The following is a 19,023-nucleotide window of genomic DNA, read 5'->3' as shown; positions in this document are numbered from 1 at the left end:
CTCCCGCTGCTGCCACCACACAATTTCTGTTCTCATCCTGAGGTAAAGTTCTTAACCCGAGGTACTATTTCTGGGTTAGCGGAGTCTGTAACCTGAAGCATCTGTAACCCGAGGTACCACTGTATTCTGAATCCACTGTGAGAAGAAAGAATTTATTTGGCTGATAGGCACAATGATAAGAAACGTTAGGGGAAATGGAAGAAGACGGCCCACATGAACCTATGACATTGTTTAAAGTTCCCAGATAAGGATAAGGAAAAAATGAGCCCAAACAAGAAAGCAGCATTACAGCTCAATCAGAGCAGGCAAGTTGAAGGGCATTTAAGTATTACAAGGAGAGGGCAGGTCAAACTTAGAATAAAAATATTACAAAACCAGGACTAGCTGAGCAGAGGTTTGCTTCCCTTGCAGTTGCTCACTGCACCATAAAATGCCTTATGACATACTGTAAGAACACTAGGTTTATTCCATGCCTTTATTTTTAAAAAATGTTTCAAATTCAACAGTGAGTGCAATTAGAAGCAATAAAAAAACCTTTGCTACCAGAAAGGCATATGTGCAATTAAATTATTATCCTCAAACAAGCAGCTTTAAGTACTAAAGCAAGAGAAATGATACTAGTATCTTATAATTCTTTCTGGAGCCAGGACTGATACATAAATTTGTAGAATTATAATTTGGATAATTCTTTCCCTCCTTGCAATTTACAGTTGATAGTCCACTGTCAATTATGATGATGATTTTAAAAAAACCACTTAAATGTGCCCAACTTAAAAATCAGTGTTAAGCTAGGGTGGCTATTTGTCCTACTTTTTTCATTAAAGTTTTTCTCTGCTTGAAGAGCAGTCTAGTCCAAGCCTGGTTTAAAGATAAAGAACCACTGGGGGGAAGAGCAAGGTGTTTGAATTTGTCCATCAACAGGCAGCACCTGGAGAGCATGCTGAGCAGGCATGCAGGAAGTTTTCGCCCCTACCGTGAGATGTACTGTATTTCTATTTATAATACAGTAATTCTTTCTGCTTTTTTATCTATACCCATGAATTAGCACATGCATATTTTATGGAAACCTGTGTCCTCTTTTTTGTTGACGTGCTACCTTTTGGTGAGGTAAAGTTATGTGGCCACCCTATAGTACGCTTTTCTTAAATCTGAAACACATTGGCTTCAAAAAGGTTAAATGTTGTAAATAAATGCAATTCTTTCAGAAAGATGTCTTAAGTTTACCCCAAGTGATTCTCACAGGCACAGTGGGAGGACTAAATTGGTACCTCATCCCACTCTGTCCTAGTCCTCCGCCCTTGTTTCTCTCTCTGCACCTCTCTGTCACTCCATCCACAAATATGTCTGACATAGTCTATGTGCTCCCATATCCCACTTTCATGAACCAGTTTGAATTGTTTCAGCATTTGGGGGCATGGCTCCCTCTGGCCTTATTCTGCATTCACCACCCCAGCTTTCCAAAAATTCCTCTTGTTGCTGTTTCCTTTCAATTACACAAGGCAAAGCAAAAAAAGACAAGGCCACATGTGCACACACAAAGCAAACAAATCCAGCACCTGAAATTGCTATGGCTCAACTTACTCTTTAAAACAGGAACTTTCCTTCCTAGTGCAATTTCTGGTTTTCTGCCCTCGCTTCTTCCCTCAGATGAATTAACATGTACCTGAAAGAGCTAGAGATGGCTCGGATAATGATAGCACCAGATTTGAAGAGGATTGGGGATGGGCAGTATAACATTAAAATCTTCCTCTGCAGATGGTGTAGTAGGGCAGAGACAATAACCTGACCTTCTACCAGGTGAGTCACTGCTGCTTACCACAAGGCAGGAGGGATGGGGTGAAGTGGCGGCAACTTCAGCGAGGAGGAAATCCACCAGAAGGGACATCAAATTAGCTCAGTTGGTGTGTTCGTTCAACACTACCACACCCTCTGGTGAAGCAGCAGCGAATCACCAGCTGGTCTCAGGTAAGCACCTCGGTCCCACCATACCATCTGTTACTTGTCTTCCTCCTAAAATGTGCTAGTGCATTCTTTGCTTACAAAGGTGGATTTAGGGGAGCATGACTGGTTCGCCTGCACTGGGCGCCGAGCTGAGAGGGCACCAGAACAATGATGTCAAATGGAAGGCAAGGGCAGGTGTGCCAAACGTCGGGTGCTGCTGAAATTTGAAAGCCCAAAGTCCGCCACTGTTGCTTATAACAGATCTCTAGAACTTGTGGGCTGCCAAGCTGAATCAAGTCCATCTGCCCTTGCATTGTGGTGCTCTGCCCCCTTTTCGCAGTCCCATACTGATTGCAAAGAAGGGATGCTTACTGGGCCCTGTGGCCATAGGATGTAGATGGTTATTTGCAGGTTGTCTCGAGTTGTGGAGGCCTATCAAATAAAGGCATGCTGGTGGTCCATTTTGAGACCCGGCAGAGGTAATAAGTGAGGGAAATGTCTCTCTGTGTGTTTAATAATGAACATTATGGATTAGCAACCCTTCATTATGTCTATCTACATTAACAGTTAAGTAATCAGTGAACACTGAAAACAGCAGTGCACTAAGATCTGAACCAGGGCCCCAAACTGAGAAAAACACAGAATCTATCATTTATGAAGTCATACACATAGTGATTTAAATAAAATGTTTGCAGTTGTGAAGCTCTAAATTTGACAGACCTGAAGGAAGTAGCTGTGTCTTCCCCTCAGAAACCAGTTTCTTAATATGGGTATATGCAAAGACCACTTTTTTTTTCTATTAGTACTAAAGCTCCCTATTAGCTAGCTTTGAATGTCACAAAGGCAATGAGAGTGTGGTCACAAAGCAATCTGCATTTGAAATCTGAAACAAAATGTTTAAGGGGTGGCACAGCCACTACTGAACATGGTTTGATGGTGCCTATAAAGTTTCAAGGTACCTCTACTAGATGGTTAAATTTGCTTTAAGGAATATATTATTTGATGGATTAGTCAATGAAAAACAAAGCATTCCTGAGAATTCCTATATAGTAACTTTCTAACTCTCTCTCTCTCTCTCTCTCTCTCTCTCTCTCTCTCTCTCTCTCTTGAAACTTAGCAACAATATTGATTGACATTTTACAAACTCATATAATGGCATTCTACCAGAAAATGGAATGGAGTATTCCAGAGGCATTGTAATAGTACTTGTTAATTGTGCCAGTATTGACTGAGTTCGTTCAAGTACACACCAGCAAAGTCAGGGTCACTCTCAATGAGAAACATTTGTTCTACTGTACAGTGGACGCTCGGGTTGTGAACATGATCCATGCGGGAGGCATGTTTGCAACCTGCAGTGTTCACAACCGACAGTGCCACATCTGCGCACGCGCAGGTCACGATTCGGCGCTTCTGCACATGCACAAAGCAAGATTTAGTGTTTCTGCACATGCGCGAGCGCTGAAACCCGGAAATAACCCGTTCCGGTACTTCCGGGTTTGGCGCGGTGCCCAACCCGAAAACGCGCAACCTGAAGTGTCTGTAACCCGAGATATGACTCTACTTAAAAAATAAATAAATCCAGTCATACATTCTCAAACTCTCACTGTAGGGTGAATATCTTCTATTTCAGGATTTGGCCCAGCAACTCAACATTACAGAACATGCAGAGAAAAGACAGGGGAAGACTGTCAGTCAGGATAGATAGATAGGTCAGCTCTGTTCAGGTGGTTCTTTGACAAGTTTCTTTGTAGGAAAAGTAGCTGATGTAAGAGACTTTTTAGATATCATGCTAAACTATAGTTTGGTGGTACATGAATGAGTCTGGGGCTCATGAATTCTTCCTGCTCCTCTCCTCTTTTGCTGCAGGCATGAGGAGAATAGAAGTATTTGTTTCCATTTTCAACTAACCACTGTTTGTAATTATCTCTGAACTGGGACAAACTGTGGTTAATCTTAGCAATTGTTTTGGGAAAACAAGCAAACAGCAGATGTTTTCTAAAATAGCTATTTATCTCCTCAACAACTGATGGGAGGACATTCCACAAGGTGGGCACCACTACCAAGAAGGTCCTCTGCCTGGTCCTCTGTAACCTCACTTCTCTCAGTGTGGGAGCCACCAGAAGGCCCTTGGAGCTAGATCTCAGTGCCCGGGCTGAACAAGACACTCCTTCAGGTATACTGGGCCGAGGCCATTTAGGGCTTTAAATGTCAGCAGCAACACTTTGAATTCTGCTCAGAAACGTAGTAGGAGCCAGTGTAGATCCTGTAGGATCGGTGCTATATGGTTCTGTCAGCCGCTCCCAGTCACCAGTCTAGCTGCCAAATTCTCGATTAGTTGTAGCTTCCAAGTCAACTTCAAAGCTAGCCCCACATACAGTACTTTGCAGTAGATGAAGCGGGGGATAACCAGTGCATGTACCACTATGGTGAAACAGTGTGTAAGCAGGTAGGGTCTCAGCTAACATACCAAATGAAGCTGACTGACAACCACCCTGGACACAGAAATGACCTGAGCCTCCATGAACAGCTGTGAGTACAAAATGACTCCCAGGCTGCAAACCTAGTCCTTCAGGGGCATAGTTATCCCATTCAGGACCAGGACCCCCCCCCCCGCCCACCCTCTATCCCTCAGAAACAGGACTTCTGTCTTCTTGGGAGTCAACCTCAATCCATTAGGACCAGTGGTTCCCAACCTTTTCTTGGTCATGCGCCACCTAAGCATCTCTAAAATCCTGATGCCCTCCCCGTGACATATAATTCTTATTATTCAAAAAGTGAACTCCTATTCACATGGAGGAAGCCTAAGAGGCCATGAGCTGTTAATAACTAATTCTCAAATTGCCCCCCTTAAAAATCAAATTTCCTCCTTCGGGCCTGTGCCCCACACTGGGAACCTCGGCATTAAACGTTATCTATCCTCCAGTCGCCTCCAGACACTCACACAGGACATTCACTATCTTCACTAGTTGCAATATAAAGGAGAAGTAGAGCTGGGTATCATCCGCATACAGGTGAACACTCAGCCTGAGCCCCCTGATCTCTCTCCTAGCGGCTTCATATAGATGTTAAAAAGCATGGGGGAGAGGACAGAGCCCTGTAGTACCCCACAAGTAAGTGCCCTGGGGTCAGAACACTCACCCACCGAACACCACTTTATACAAAAACTTGTATCTTCAAGTAAGCAGCATGTACAATTCGAGGGTCAAGCAGACTGAGAAGAGACGAAGAATATAGTACACGTTGTATAGTAGCCATGGGACAAAGAATAAATCAGCTGAACTATTAGAAACAAAGATATTATATTCCTTCTCATATAGTGGTAATGTCTCTAAGAAACAGAGCAGGGAAAAAATGATTTATTAATTTTTCTTATTGAAATAAGATGAAAACCTGCCATGCAGTGCTTTGTGCCCAACCACCCAGGACTTTTTTTAATCAGCCTCAGTTTCAAGTATTACTAGACAGATCTTAACAAGCAATTGGATATCTTAATAGATTATCATGCATTATTGAAAATCCAGGCAAGAATACACAAACAGAAAGAGACAGAGTGTGTGTGAGAGAAATGTACAGGAAATGTACAGACTATTTTCAATCTTAGCTATAGACCACCCCCAAAAAACTAAAGTGCCTACCAATGGATAGGAAAAAAGCAGACTCAAGGAAAATTAAAATATCATGAGTGTTTTAAAGACCCAAGCAGTGGTTTCCAGGAAGCAAAATAAATAATATTTTGTTATGTGCAACACTGATTTCCTCCAAGTAGTCTAGTCTTATTTCTTCCTGTTTGCATTTGGTTGGGGGACTGGTTAATTGCTGCAATGTCCGTGCACATTCCTGCACCAGTAGAGAGTAAGTACTAGTTTATGACGGAAAAAAGGAGTCAGGTCTGACCTGGGGGTGGAGTGGAGGAGGGGCAGCACTGCTGTGCTGCTACCCCTCTCCTGTACAGGCCTGTGTGGCGCCCAGCCACAGCTCTGCTCCTGCATCAGTTCTGACCCAGGAGGCAGAAAGAAGCAGGAGCGTCGCAGCAGGGTGGCCGCCCCTCTCCTCGGCTGACCCGCCGGGTGGGGGTTGGAGGCTTGGAGGACGATTTTTGCCCTACACGCTCCCCACAACTATTGCTAGAAAGCCTTCCAGGAAGGCACTCTGGCAATCCTCAAAGGGACACCTGCGCATCCCAGTAGGTCTGGACGGATTGGGGGTGTTAATGAAGCAGTTGAGGAGACAGGAGGAACACAAATGGAATGAAACTCAAAATGAGTCCAGCTGAACACTGGCTTTCAGTATCCCAGGCCACTAAATTCTTGTGAACCAGCTGATAGAGATGGGGACTGGGAACACTGCGCTCATGGTTTCACTCTTATGAAAATGTCAGATTCCAAAAGGTGATGGCAGGGGATTTTAACTTAGTGCTGTGGCATGTTTCCTATGCTGTCTTAGAACATAGGAACTGGGTGGTATCATGACAACTATCTTCACTTGTAATCTGATCTAGGAGTATCCATGGACAATCCTTAGCATCCTCTTCACCATTTTATAAACATCAGCTAAGGTATATCCTGTGATGTCTCCTACCTCTAATTGTTTTTAATACTTGAAAATTCTCTGTTGATTTTATTGATTTTTGGCTTTACCTGCTATTGTATTTTACTGTTTAGGTGTGAGTGTTTTCCTACTGCTTTTATGGGATTTATCTTTTATTTAGGGGTTTCATTAAATTAGTATTGTAAGATACCTTGAGGCAACGTGTGAGAATAAACAAATAAGTAAGCCCAACCACATGACTGGGAGTGTTTGTGTGGGGTGTATCTTGGAAGTCCTAAGCATATATGGGTCAGTTCTGTGAGAAAGATTCATGTGATAAGCTCATGTGGTTTTATAAATTACATATTTTCCCAGCAACTTGGGTGGCATTCCTTAAAAATACTTCCCAGGCAGCTAGGCTAACATTTAAAGGGCCTCTCAGCTTTAAGTGTCTGTCTAGTAGAGTGGATAAAAGGTCCTTGGCATGATGTATACAGTACAACCAAAACCACAAAAGATGTTAATTTATCACAGAGACAGGAGATCCCACAGTAAACTAATGCAAACTGCTGATGATGCACTAAATCAAAGTGAGTGATGAACACAAATATAGCAGCAACTGAAGTTCAAAAGGATACAGATCTGTGTGATCAATGAGCTGCCAAATGGCAAATGAAATGTAATGTAGACAAACTCACAGAAATACACATTGGTCTAAGAATAATCAAATCATGCAAAAGATAAATGTAAATGGACTCTAAGCTAGCTATCCCCTTAGGGCTGGATATGACAGCACATACCTCTTTAAACAAAGCCATACCAAGGTATATTTGATCTTCAACACTATAGTTACAACCCACGTCCAAAGCGCAACATAAATATAGAAACTGAGCGTTCTTTAAAAATGTATGGGTAAAAAAAATGTGTTTATTCACACACACACACACACACACACACACACACTATTTTACTAGGATACTTCATTCTTAAAAACAGGCCAAGTTATCCAAAATGAACTCTACCAATGTCAGTTCATGTAAGGAATAACCACAAACAAAACTATTTTAAATGAAATCGCCACACATCAGTCAATGGCCGTGAGCCAGGAGAAAGAGAAAACTTTTCCCTAATGGTTTGATATAGACATCCATTTACAGTGATGTAAGGAGGGCTTTATAAGAATGCTAACCATTTCTCCATTCCACCCACCCCCATCAGCTGCCATATTACTTTTAAAACTTCTACCAGAAATAGGCACTGCAGAAACAGCTTAATGCAGTGATGAATGCTGGACTAGGAACTGGGAGACCAGGGCTAAAATCCCAACTCAGTCATGAAGCTCAGCTACTAGCTTAACTTCACAAGTTTGTTGTAAGGCTAAAATGGGGAGGATGAGAACTCTGTACAAGAAAAGTGGGATATAAATATAAAACATACAAAATGCATGATGGGAATTACCATATTTTTCCATGTGTAACACGCCCCCATGTATAAGACGCCCCATGTTTTGTGGGGACTCCAAATTTAGAAAATGGGGGGAGATTGTTGAGAGTTGTTGAGCTTTGGAGGGTGGTGGATGGCCCAGAGTTGTGGAGCTTTTTTAGGGGGGATTGCTAAAAATCACTCACCCGCCTGACCTATGCTGCCACTCGCAAGCGTCGCCAAAGCCACCTATCGTCTGTTCCCTCGCCAACAGAAGCCAACAATCACCCGCCCAATTGCCGCAGTGACAGCCAATCAACACCAGCCCTTGCCTCAGCCACCAATAACGCGCCCAATCACCGCTCACAATCTCCTGCTCTTGGCAGCAACCAATCCCATGCCCCCCCCCCAGCCATGCACTATCCGTGTATAAGACAACCCTCAACATAATTTTTAAATTAAAAAGCCTCGTCTTATACATGGAAAAGTATGGTGTTATTAATTACGACAACCTCCAAATACTTGAAAATGATGTTGATGGGTTCTACCATATTATCCTCACAGCAAGAGTTGGACTAGGGTTAGGGTGAGACATAGTGACAGAAAATGAGACATAGTGACATAAAAGTTTACCTGCTGAGATTTGTAGGTAGGGGGTATTTGAACCTCAGCCCCCCAGTGCTTTAAAGTCATACTAACTGTCTATTTCTACCTTCTATTTCTTCAGGTAATCATTTCCATTTATTTATTTAATACGTTTTTGTACATTTTAGCACCAGGTCTTTCAAGATGGCTTCCAGTGTATTAAAAAGACACGGAATATCCAACGAACACTCAAATGTAACCATAAACTGCCATATATTCCCAATTTAACAATAGCAACAAGAACATCCAGACAAGCATAACGATACTAAAACCAAAATACAGGTAAACATGATTAGTTTAGAATGGGTATATTAACCATTTTTAAGTTCCTGCACACAAGTTTCTGGTGGGTTCCCTTCCCCTGAGGCAAGCAAGCCTAAAAAGAAAGGTCTATATGCATACATATTATAGAAACAAGAAAACCAGATGTTTGGAGGCAATTCAACAAAACTCTATTTCAAAACACCACCAATCAAAATCCTGCCAAATTTCTGGGAGAGAGAAAAAGTACTCTGATATTATTTCAGTCATTGCCATATTACACACATCTTTATATGGTACAGATGGTATGCTTATTTAACTTTTGTTTTCTATTTTACCTTCCAGTCTACAGGGTTGAAGATAGAATTACCATGTTAAAATATGACCTGATCCCAGATGTAGTTTATTTAAATTTCAGATTGAAAAGCTTACTAAGAACAGATAAGATTGATTGCTCCTTCCATTTTAGCATAATTGTATTTCAGGTGAACATCAATTTACTTTAAAGGACACCTCTAAGTAACAGACTTTCATACATAATTCATCAATCACAGCTGCCTGTTACATGATTTACTTAAACAGATTTCAATGGAATAAAGGGAGTTGCATTGTTTTTCTGCATTGGCTTGTTTGCTTTTAAATTGTTTTGGAAACTTTAATTTACTTGGAATTGTTCTTGGAAAGACTTTATCCTTGGCAAAGCGCAAGCTAACATTCACGCCATTCAAAATTTCATCCAGATGTGCTGGCCATTAATTTACTGTTAAACACAAAATGAGTTTCCGAAATATCATTGAGGCAATGAAGAAATCACGCTAATCAAAAGCAAAAGGGTTTTGATGAGAGAGAATTATTTCTTCACAATATTATGATAGTTTTTTAAAAATATAGCTTGAGTTTTCATTGCTTTTGTACTTTAAAAATCTAACCCCATTCCTTCTGAAATCACATATATCAGTGAAGATAGCAATATTTCTCAAAATGGTGCAAGTTCATGATGGATTCACAAATGGATTCAAAAGAGCCGCCATCTAACAAAATGGCGGAAGGCACCTTTATTTTCTTAAATGGCACAAGGTTTTACACTGCACTATCTATTCTTTCCTGCTAAAGCTTGTCTTAAATATATATCGGCAATGCAACAGCTGCAGTTTCAAAAACTAACAGAAATATATGCAACAAAAACACAATGGCAGAAATGCAAGCACAAGCACACAAGAAAAGAAGGAATGTTTTCTACATACTTGTAGGCCCATCTGAAACACTGAGTGACCCATAAAATTAGCCAGCATTCGAATTAAAGCTGCGCCCTGTGAACATAATTCATAAAAGGAAATGTTAAAAAAAAATTACACAAACATTCTTATAGCAATAGCATATGCAATATACATTTAGTCCTTTTAATGATTATTATAGGCTTATCATAAATAATTACATTTAGAAGCAGGCAATTTTTTATTCAACATATGCCGAGTACGAACTCACACATGCTTTGTGGAAGCAAGAGATAAAAGAAACATATTATTTGGAAGTGGGAAGCTAATAAACCATAAAACATAAATATTACCAAATGTAGTGACATGTTAGAAAAGCACATTATTTTCATTAGCTAGCACAACACTGTTTCACCTTAAGAAGAAAAGTGTAATGAGATGGATGAAACAAAAATAAAATATGACAGGTGCAACACAGAGTATATCAGATTGAACTAGGCTAAGAAAACATGGCTGATTGAGGTCCAGTCACAAGCCCCTATGTAATGTTAAATTATGGGTTGACATTACATACATGAGTCATGGGCTCCTGCCCTCCACCCTCCTCCTTGGGTGCAGCTCTTTTTAACTTACATTGGTTACCTGTTTTGTCTAAACGCAGGCAGAATGTGGTTAGCCTTATCTATGATTTAGGAAACAAGCAAACTTCAAACCACGTTCATGATACTGGCATGCTGTCTGAAGGTAACAAATAGCCATCATGCCTATCCTCAATTGATAACCCTTGTTGTCCTCCATCATTTTTCTTATTCCCATTTTAAAGCCATCTAAGGTGGTGGGCAGAACCACACATAGCAAATTCCACTATTTAACTATGCGCCGTGTGAAGAAGTACTGCCCATTGTCTGTCCTAGAACTTCTACTCTTCAGATTCATTGGATAACCCCAAGCATTATGAGAGAGAGAACTTATCTTTCTCCACCTTTTTCACACATGTCAATAATAATGTTATACACATCTAACAAGCCTCCCACCTTTCCCTCAAGCCTAAGATGTTGTATGCTTTCATTATAGGGAGTTTGTCCAGCCCCTTGTTCATTTTAGTTGCTCTTTTCTGCACCTTTTCCAGCTCTACAATATCCTTTTTGAGATGTGGCAACCAGAACTGTTCACAGAGAAGTTGCATGTGCACCAGAGCAATCAGAATACACTCTTGAGCTTCAAGTTGGTGATTATAATGTTTAGCTTGTCAGAGGCTTCAACGGTGACCAGATTGGACATTTTATTCTGTGGCAAGCCCAATGCAGTTTGCAAAATAGGTTTTCTTTTATTTTGAAAGACAACTTTGCAAAAGTAAGAAAAAATGCCCACCTTTTAATCATATTAAACAAACACATTTAACAAATGATAAATTCGTAGGCTTTTTTTTAAATCATACCTTATGTTAACAGTAAGTATGTTAATCATACCTTATGTTTACTATTATAGAAAACTTAGACATTTCATAAACTAATTTGTAGTTTAAGGTAGGTTCTTGTTCTGAGCATTAGTCAACATTATAATCAATTCCACTGAAACAAACCAGTTCCACTGCAACAAACTGTGCAGAACTTCAGTAAGTGGGATGGTCACTGTCTTCTGTCCTGAAAAGCATAATGATTTCCCAAAATATATTATGGGATTCCAATAGCCATTAGAGAACAAGTAAGCATGCTAGATGCTGCCTCTAGATTACATAGCTGAATTGGAGAGGCAGAAACCATCCAATAGCTGTGAAAGAAGGTAAGTTTGGAAACATTCAAAATCTTTTGCATTAACATACCACAGCATTTTACAAAGGCAGAGAGAAAAGTATGAATCATTGACCTTTTGAAGATATCTAAAATGACCTAGAGTCAATGAACATAACCACTTCAAGGTGGTTATGCAGTGAAATCCTCATAATGTGACCTAAGATGATGGGTGTGGAGTTCGTCAAAAGGAACACATCTTCTGAATGTTCCAAAGCATGCTGAGTTTATGTATGAACACTACCTTGTTAAACCCATTAAGGTTATTAAACTTAATAGTTGAATCGAAACCTACTCTCAAAACCAATTTGTTATATCAGCGTCACCTCCTCGTTATTTGATATCACAATCACAAAGGCTTAGAAGCAGTTGCTGGTTGAGCTTCCGTCTCCTTCTAGGAGAACAAAGTAATTTTATAACTCACAAGCAATAGGAATGAGAGCAGGCCCATGCAGGTTGTGAATCTTCTTTCATTTCACTAAAAACGTTTCTGAAATAATTAATCACCATTCATTTTTCAGAAACTCAGACCACCCTGTGATCTCAAATCCATTTAAACAAAAAGACGACAACAGGTTGCAAAGCACTCACACAAGAATATGCACATTTCTGTCATTTGAATAGCAGCCAACAAGCAATATCCAAGTCACTTTTCCCGAACAATTATTTTGTTGACACTAGACAGACACAGCTGGATGCCAGTATGAAATTTAGCTCATTAGGAAATTCACAGCATGAATTAAAGTTTGAGAACAAAGCATGTCAAACTCGGTTCTTAAAATGACATTTGAAAAATCTTTCATAAAATAAATAAATTAGATTTGAAGCACCTTCATGAGCGTCATCAAATGTGCTTTGATAAATTTCCAAATCCTAAAGATAAAGGAAGTTTCAGTGAAATCAATATGATTTCCCTGTAATGTATATAAGCGGGGTTTGGGGTTTTTTTGTTTTTTGTTTTCTTTTTAAAATGATGGCAGGTTAAAGCCGAAATCCTAAACACAAGTACCCGGAATTAGACCCCAATGAACTCAGTGGGACTTCCTACTAAACAAATATTGATTTATGTATTTATTTATTTGGTTTTTATACTGTCCTTCATCTGAAGATTGCAGAGCAGTTTACAATGTAACACAAAAATACTGAGCATAACAACAAACAAAAATAATAACCCTCACCCCCCCCCACACACATACAAGTTCAAAAGGCCATAAATTGTTTAATTGGCCAAAGGCATGGTAGAAGAGGAATGTTTTCGCCCGACACCTAAATATGTAATGAAGGGCCAGGCAAGCCTCCCAGGTGAGAGCATTCCACAGACTGCAGAAAAGACCATTCTTGTGTTGCCACTCTCCTCTCGCAGAGGAGATACATTAAAAAGAGCCTCAGATGATGATCACAGGGTCTGGGTCTGTTCATATGGGAAGTGGTGATCCTTGAAGAATTGCAGTCCTGAGCTGCTTAAGGCTTTATAAGTCAAAACTAGCAGACACCAACTGGAAGCCAGTGCAGCTGGGTCAAGATTGGTGTTATATATTCAAACTATATTGATCCAGTGATCCCGGCTACTGAATTCTGCACCAGCGGAAGTTTCTGAACCATATCCAGAGGCAGCCCCACCTTGCCAAAAAAGTAAATACTTACCACTAGATGATAGTTGTTTAACACTTCTGGGTCCTAGGAGGTATACCTGCAGACCACATACCACACAAGACATGCAGGTATTGCCTAGTATGTTTTGTGAGTGCTGGCAACAGCCAATGCAATATTTCTCTGGGAGAAAGGGTCATTAATAATGGCAATTACACATCAGACGTTCTTCTATATATGCTTGAGGTTTACCTACAAGGAAGGCTGCATCAGCTCAGTGGAGGATACTTATAGATCATGAAATATCTGCATGCTCCTTCTGAAATGGATGGTGATGTCACTGAGAACTCCAGCAATATTTTACAGGAGGAAAGAAGATGCTTTGCCGAAATAGTTAAGGGTCTGCTCTACGATTTATCTGAGAAAATGTAGAGAAATCTATCTGACAGAGAATGAGAAAACGCAGCTCTGCCTCCTGGTACACTTTACAGTACTGAACAATTCTTCTCTGGGATGGATACAGACATACTAAAGATAGAATAAATCTTTGAGGAAAATGATCAGATGGGGAAGCATCATGAATACAAACTGACAGTGTATCTTGAGGGAACAACTTTATACTTTATATTTATCAATCATATTACTAAAAAAATGCACTGTCCTGGTGGAGTACAGTTGTTAAGAACACAAGCTATGAGCAAGAGGTGTTCTCAATTCAAATCTCAGTGTTAAAGCTCACTGGGTAGCCTTAGGGATTCCACTAAACTCCAGTCTCCAAAAATAATGAGAGAATTACACTGGGATATTCTAGAGATAAGGATACTGAGCAAGGATATGTAGCTCTTTGAATACTTAAGGGGAGTACAGTATAAATATTAACTACTATTATGCAGTTCTTTATCTGTGAATGCTCTTCGTAATACATAGCTACTTCACATACTGAGCGATTTCTTGGTTTTTTCTAAATTGTTAATAGTTTCTTCCAGTTAAGAATAATATGAGATGGTATGGAGGTTGGTTGGGGTATGAGGATGGCATACTAATACAGTGTAGGTATTAAAATTATGAGCCCAACCCAGACATTAGAATAAAAAGCTAAAAATTGCAAAACATGTTCTTTTTATATCGATGATAAAAAATAAATACTGAAGGTACCACAAAATAAGAGTTCCAAGAATTGCTGCTATATTTCTTGCTCAAAACATCAATATCTCCCAAACTAACAAACTAAATTGAACACTCCTGAGCTCTAAATGGTCAGAAGATCCCAGAGAACAATTGCGGACAGGCTTTTAAATCTTAGGATTTAGAGAGCGTTTTCCATATGTTTATCATGACAATGAAAGCAAAGAAACGGAAATAGGAGAAGCAGAAAATATGGATACCTTTGTATGCCCACAATCTTTTTCTAAACTAAAGCTCCAAGGGTGTTGATTCCCCCCCCCCCCAAATCTATACCTGTATCACATTTGAAATTGTTTTATATAAATTGTTTTACTTGCTGCTGGTTTTATTGTTAAAACATTTTGGGATATTATATAGGAAGTGCCTCATAAATGGAATGAAATCAATAATGTTGCCATATTGTTGGTGAGGTTTGGAAGACGTATAATGGAGTTTTCTCCTGAGATCCATGTTATTCTCCCCACATTTCCAGCAGTGTTGCACAGTATTTTGAAAAGGTAGGCTCAACACAAAGGGGACTGCATATCTGCATTTTCTAACTCCTCCAAGCTTTTCATGTGGGTGGACTGCAAAAAATGTACTTCCCCTTCTCAAAAGAAAACTATCTAGCATCTTCATAGTATGGCCATCCTGTCAACATAGGGGTGAAAAAACTCCACTGATGTATTCTACCACTGATAACACTTGTTAAAATATATGAAGCCTAGGCTTGTGCTTTAGAGACTATTAGAAGCCAGTGCTTTTCTAGTATTTTTATAAGAGCGTGTAAAAGAAAATGAGATTCAACAGGAAATAAACATAAACAAACATGTCCTTCAAATGGACTTGAAAATATTCTTCCCAACCATTCATTGTAAATATAAAAACATAGCGCAGCCTGCTTAGTTGTTCAGACAAAATGTTGCTGGGACTTCATTTATATCAGCAGTTCCATTTAGCCCCTCCACCAGGGCCTCTCTTATGTGTTCTGACACCACTGACAAGGACAAAAGCACAATATATTTTTTCATTAAGCATCCTTATGAGAAAATCTTCAAGGATGGGCAAACACAGGAGGTTGATGAAATTATTTACACAGATGAGCCATCACTGAAGTTCAAGTACAATACTGAATAAAAATAGTACTTAAATGCTTATCACAACTTCCACTGCTTCATTAACTTATTTTGGATATTAAACTAGCTCTGTACACTGAAATAGCGTCCCAAATGCACTAATGTACAACAAAAATGCTCATTGTAATGGAATCATGGTAGCAAAGTATGGTTTGAGCATTTTCACAATAAGAGGAAAATGTATTCCAAGTAGTTTGAACCAGCCTACAGAGACAAATAATAAATGAAAGAGACTTAAAATCTGATGTTGTTAAAAGAAGATTGGGGAACATCCTTATGAAGTGCCAAGAGGGGACAAAATGTGGCATTAACATTCTGCCTTTATAAAGCAGTAGTATGAGCAGAAATAGTTGTCCACTAGGTCTAAGGTCAATAGTTGCAGGCTTCTGGCTTTCCTCTATGCAAGTTGCATGCTACATAGATAGTTGTGGACTGAAGCAGTGCCCCAAAGTTGCAGCACAGTTGTGATGAGTCCATTGAATGTCCCTTTCTGAAGATTAGCTTGTACAGCTAAAATCAATGTGTGGAGAATCAGGGAAATCTTGAAAGAAAGGTTGGTCAGAATGCACACAGAATTATAAATGGGAATGTTTGAAAAGGTCAGTTAGGTTTATATGATTAACTACAGGAGGTCAATAGGTTGGCAGCTACCTCTGAGGTCCAGGGATATGATGTTTATTCAGTTACCTGCAGGAGGTCAAAAGGCCAGCAGTTACCTTTGAGATCCAGGGACACAATGTTTTTATGGTTAATTGTAGGAGGTCAAACAATTGGCAGTTACCTCTGAGATCTAGGGGTACAATGTTTACCTGTTGCCTACCTATAGTTGGCTCCCTACCAAGAATCATAGTCTATCTGCATAGAAACATATCCATCCCCAAGGAAGTTTACAGTTGTCAGTACATTAGGAGTCAATCTTTTTACATTTGTCGGGGTGGGAGGGCAAATTTGGGATGTGATAGAAACATTCTATGTTTATTTATTGGCTCATCGTTATAGGCAAATACAAGCTGGCAAAGTAAAGTCTGATTAGTTTGGGGGGAGGTCTGGCTGGAAAGTTTTGGGGGTTAGGCATAGCTCTGCCAGAGAGTGTCAAATAAGAAGCTGGAAAAGAAGGCAACGATGAAGTACAGAAAAGCTTGAAGCCAGCCCCAAGAAATGAAAATGAAAAAATGAAAATAAAATCCAAGAAAAAAGAGATTTATTTATTATCATAACTTATTATTTGACATCTATTATAACTTTCTTTAAACACAAGTTTGATTTGAGAGGGGAAAACTGCAGTTGCCAATTTATGAACTACTAGTACATGATGCTCTTTTTAATGGATTCATCGAAAGAATTAAAAATCATCCAGATGGAAAAACTGTTTCCTAGTTCCAGGTTATCTGTTTCAGTCTGCTTCTGAACCTAAGTTAATATTCTCCCGGAGAGCTTTGCATCATGAAGCTTCTATACATGGTAGCCATGGAGGACACAAAGTGGAAATGACAAGTACATTTAGCTCGATAGATATTTAAGCAGCATGCATTGCATGGGATGTCAAGGGATGAGCAGTATCTCATCTATCATTTGTCCCCACCCAACACTCAGCATTCATCTGTGGCTCCTGGAAGCTGTCAGTGGCCACACCCTAGGAAACAGCTTCAACTGGTCAACTAAGGTAAAGGTTGTCCAGTTAAAGGGCACTATGAGGGTGTGGTGCTCATCTCGTTTCAGACCGAGTGAGCTGGCGTTTGTCCACAGACAGCTTTCTGGGTCATGTGGTCAGCGTGACTAAACCACTTCTGAAGCAACGGAACACCGTGATGGAAGCCAGAGTGCACAGAAACACTGTTTACCTTCCCACTGCAGCAGTATCTATTTAGCTACTCGTACTGGTATTCCTTCGAACTGCTAGGTTGGCAGGAGCGGGGACAGAGCAATAGGAGCTCACACCATCGTAGGGATTCAAACCACCGACCTTCTGATCGGTAAGCCCAAGAGGCTCAGTGGTTTAGACTACAGCACCACCTAAACCAGGTGAGGGTAGCCAATGGGTCTCAAACCCTCAGTAAATTAAAGACTTGTCTTATCCCCTACATGCAAAACCAGCATCTGGCAGATTGAGCAGACAAACCAATTGTGGGTGCAATGGTCAAGAAGGTGATTTCTGCATTTGCTATAGAGGGAAATGAGGGGCAGATGGGTTTCATCAACCTGCCAAGATAGCCCATCTAGGAGAAGAAAAACTCTATTCCACTGTCTTGCAACTATACTCATTCATGAGAAAGGCTTCAGGAATATACAATGAAAAACAATCCATACCCACTGCCTTGTGGGACATCTTTGAGAGAAGAAAAGGCTGAGGGATAACCTACTCAAATCTGGAGTGGAGTCCCTAAGGCGGTTGGATGGTGTCTTATAAGCTCCGTTCTGGCAACTCTTCCAGCCAAGCTGGTGCTAAATGTATTGCTCTGTTTTCCTTTGGACCACATCAGCAAGGGCAAGAGTGGAGTCTTGTTGGCTGGGCAGCCCAGGACTTCCATATACACTGCTCAGGCTTGCATCCCAGAGTGTGTCAGGTTTCTTTCCAGAGTGCATTAAGATAAGGAGAATCAAGGTAATACCCCTAAAGCCTTGCTTTATTCAGAATGTTAAATGAATCTATTAACAGTAACATTCCTGATAGGCACTACACTTAAGAAAACATAAGCAAACTCTATCTTAGTGTTTGGTTGAGAAATGAATATGGATAGAAGAAAATTAAAGACAGAAACAAAAATGTAGGACTTTTTATTATTTAAAGACAATTTAACTGTTATAAACCAAAATATTCCTATTATCTGTGTGGGAGTTCAACCTACTCATTGGCTGACCTGCTAGGATATCAAGAGAATTTATGACACTCTAGAGGCTAGGAGGATGAATCAGTCCAAGAAATACTGCCCAACAGTGCAGCTTCTGTGAAAGGAGTAAAAGTGGTTAGGGGAAAATTTCACAAACAGCTTTGGAGAAAGAGCAGAGCAAGTCACACCAGATGACTCAAAGAAGTAATCAACACCACACAGATGGAAAGCTCCCTGATCTCAGATATGAATCAGACAGAATTTCCCGATATGACAGCAAGAGAGAATTTGAGTATGGAAAAATGCCAAAAGGAAACTTTGCTTGGGCACATATCCAGAATAATATTCTGTCCTGGTTCTGATTGAGTTTGAGTTCCCAGAGAAAAAGAGAGGGTGTTCTGCAAACGTCACAGATGGCTAAAAATATATGAACCTGATGGGCCAGAACTGTGGAATAAGAATAATGACCACAATCTATCCTTCATAACTGCACAGTTAACTGCAT

General features: G+C 40.1%; 1 protein-coding gene across 2 annotated transcripts in view; it reads right to left on the bottom strand.

The window, feature by feature from the left end:
• TRHDE (thyrotropin releasing hormone degrading enzyme) overlaps window positions 1-19,023 on the bottom strand; it is a 192,239-nt gene that overhangs the window by 62,392 nt on the left and 110,824 nt on the right. For both annotated transcript variants that reach the window (XM_083399501.1, XM_083399500.1), the window contains one exon: window positions 10,041-10,106. In XM_083399501.1, coding sequence (XP_083255627.1) covers window positions 10,041-10,106 — 66 coding nt within the window. The remainder of the gene's footprint in view (window positions 1-10,040; window positions 10,107-19,023) is intronic.

This window comes from Podarcis tiliguerta (assembly GCF_965153285.1).
Source record: "Podarcis tiliguerta genome assembly, chromosome: 10".
NCBI classification, from domain to species: domain Eukaryota; kingdom Metazoa; phylum Chordata; class Lepidosauria; order Squamata; family Lacertidae; genus Podarcis; species Podarcis tiliguerta.
Note: the sequence above shows the minus strand (reverse complement) of the source record. Positions and strands in the feature narration are given on the sequence as shown.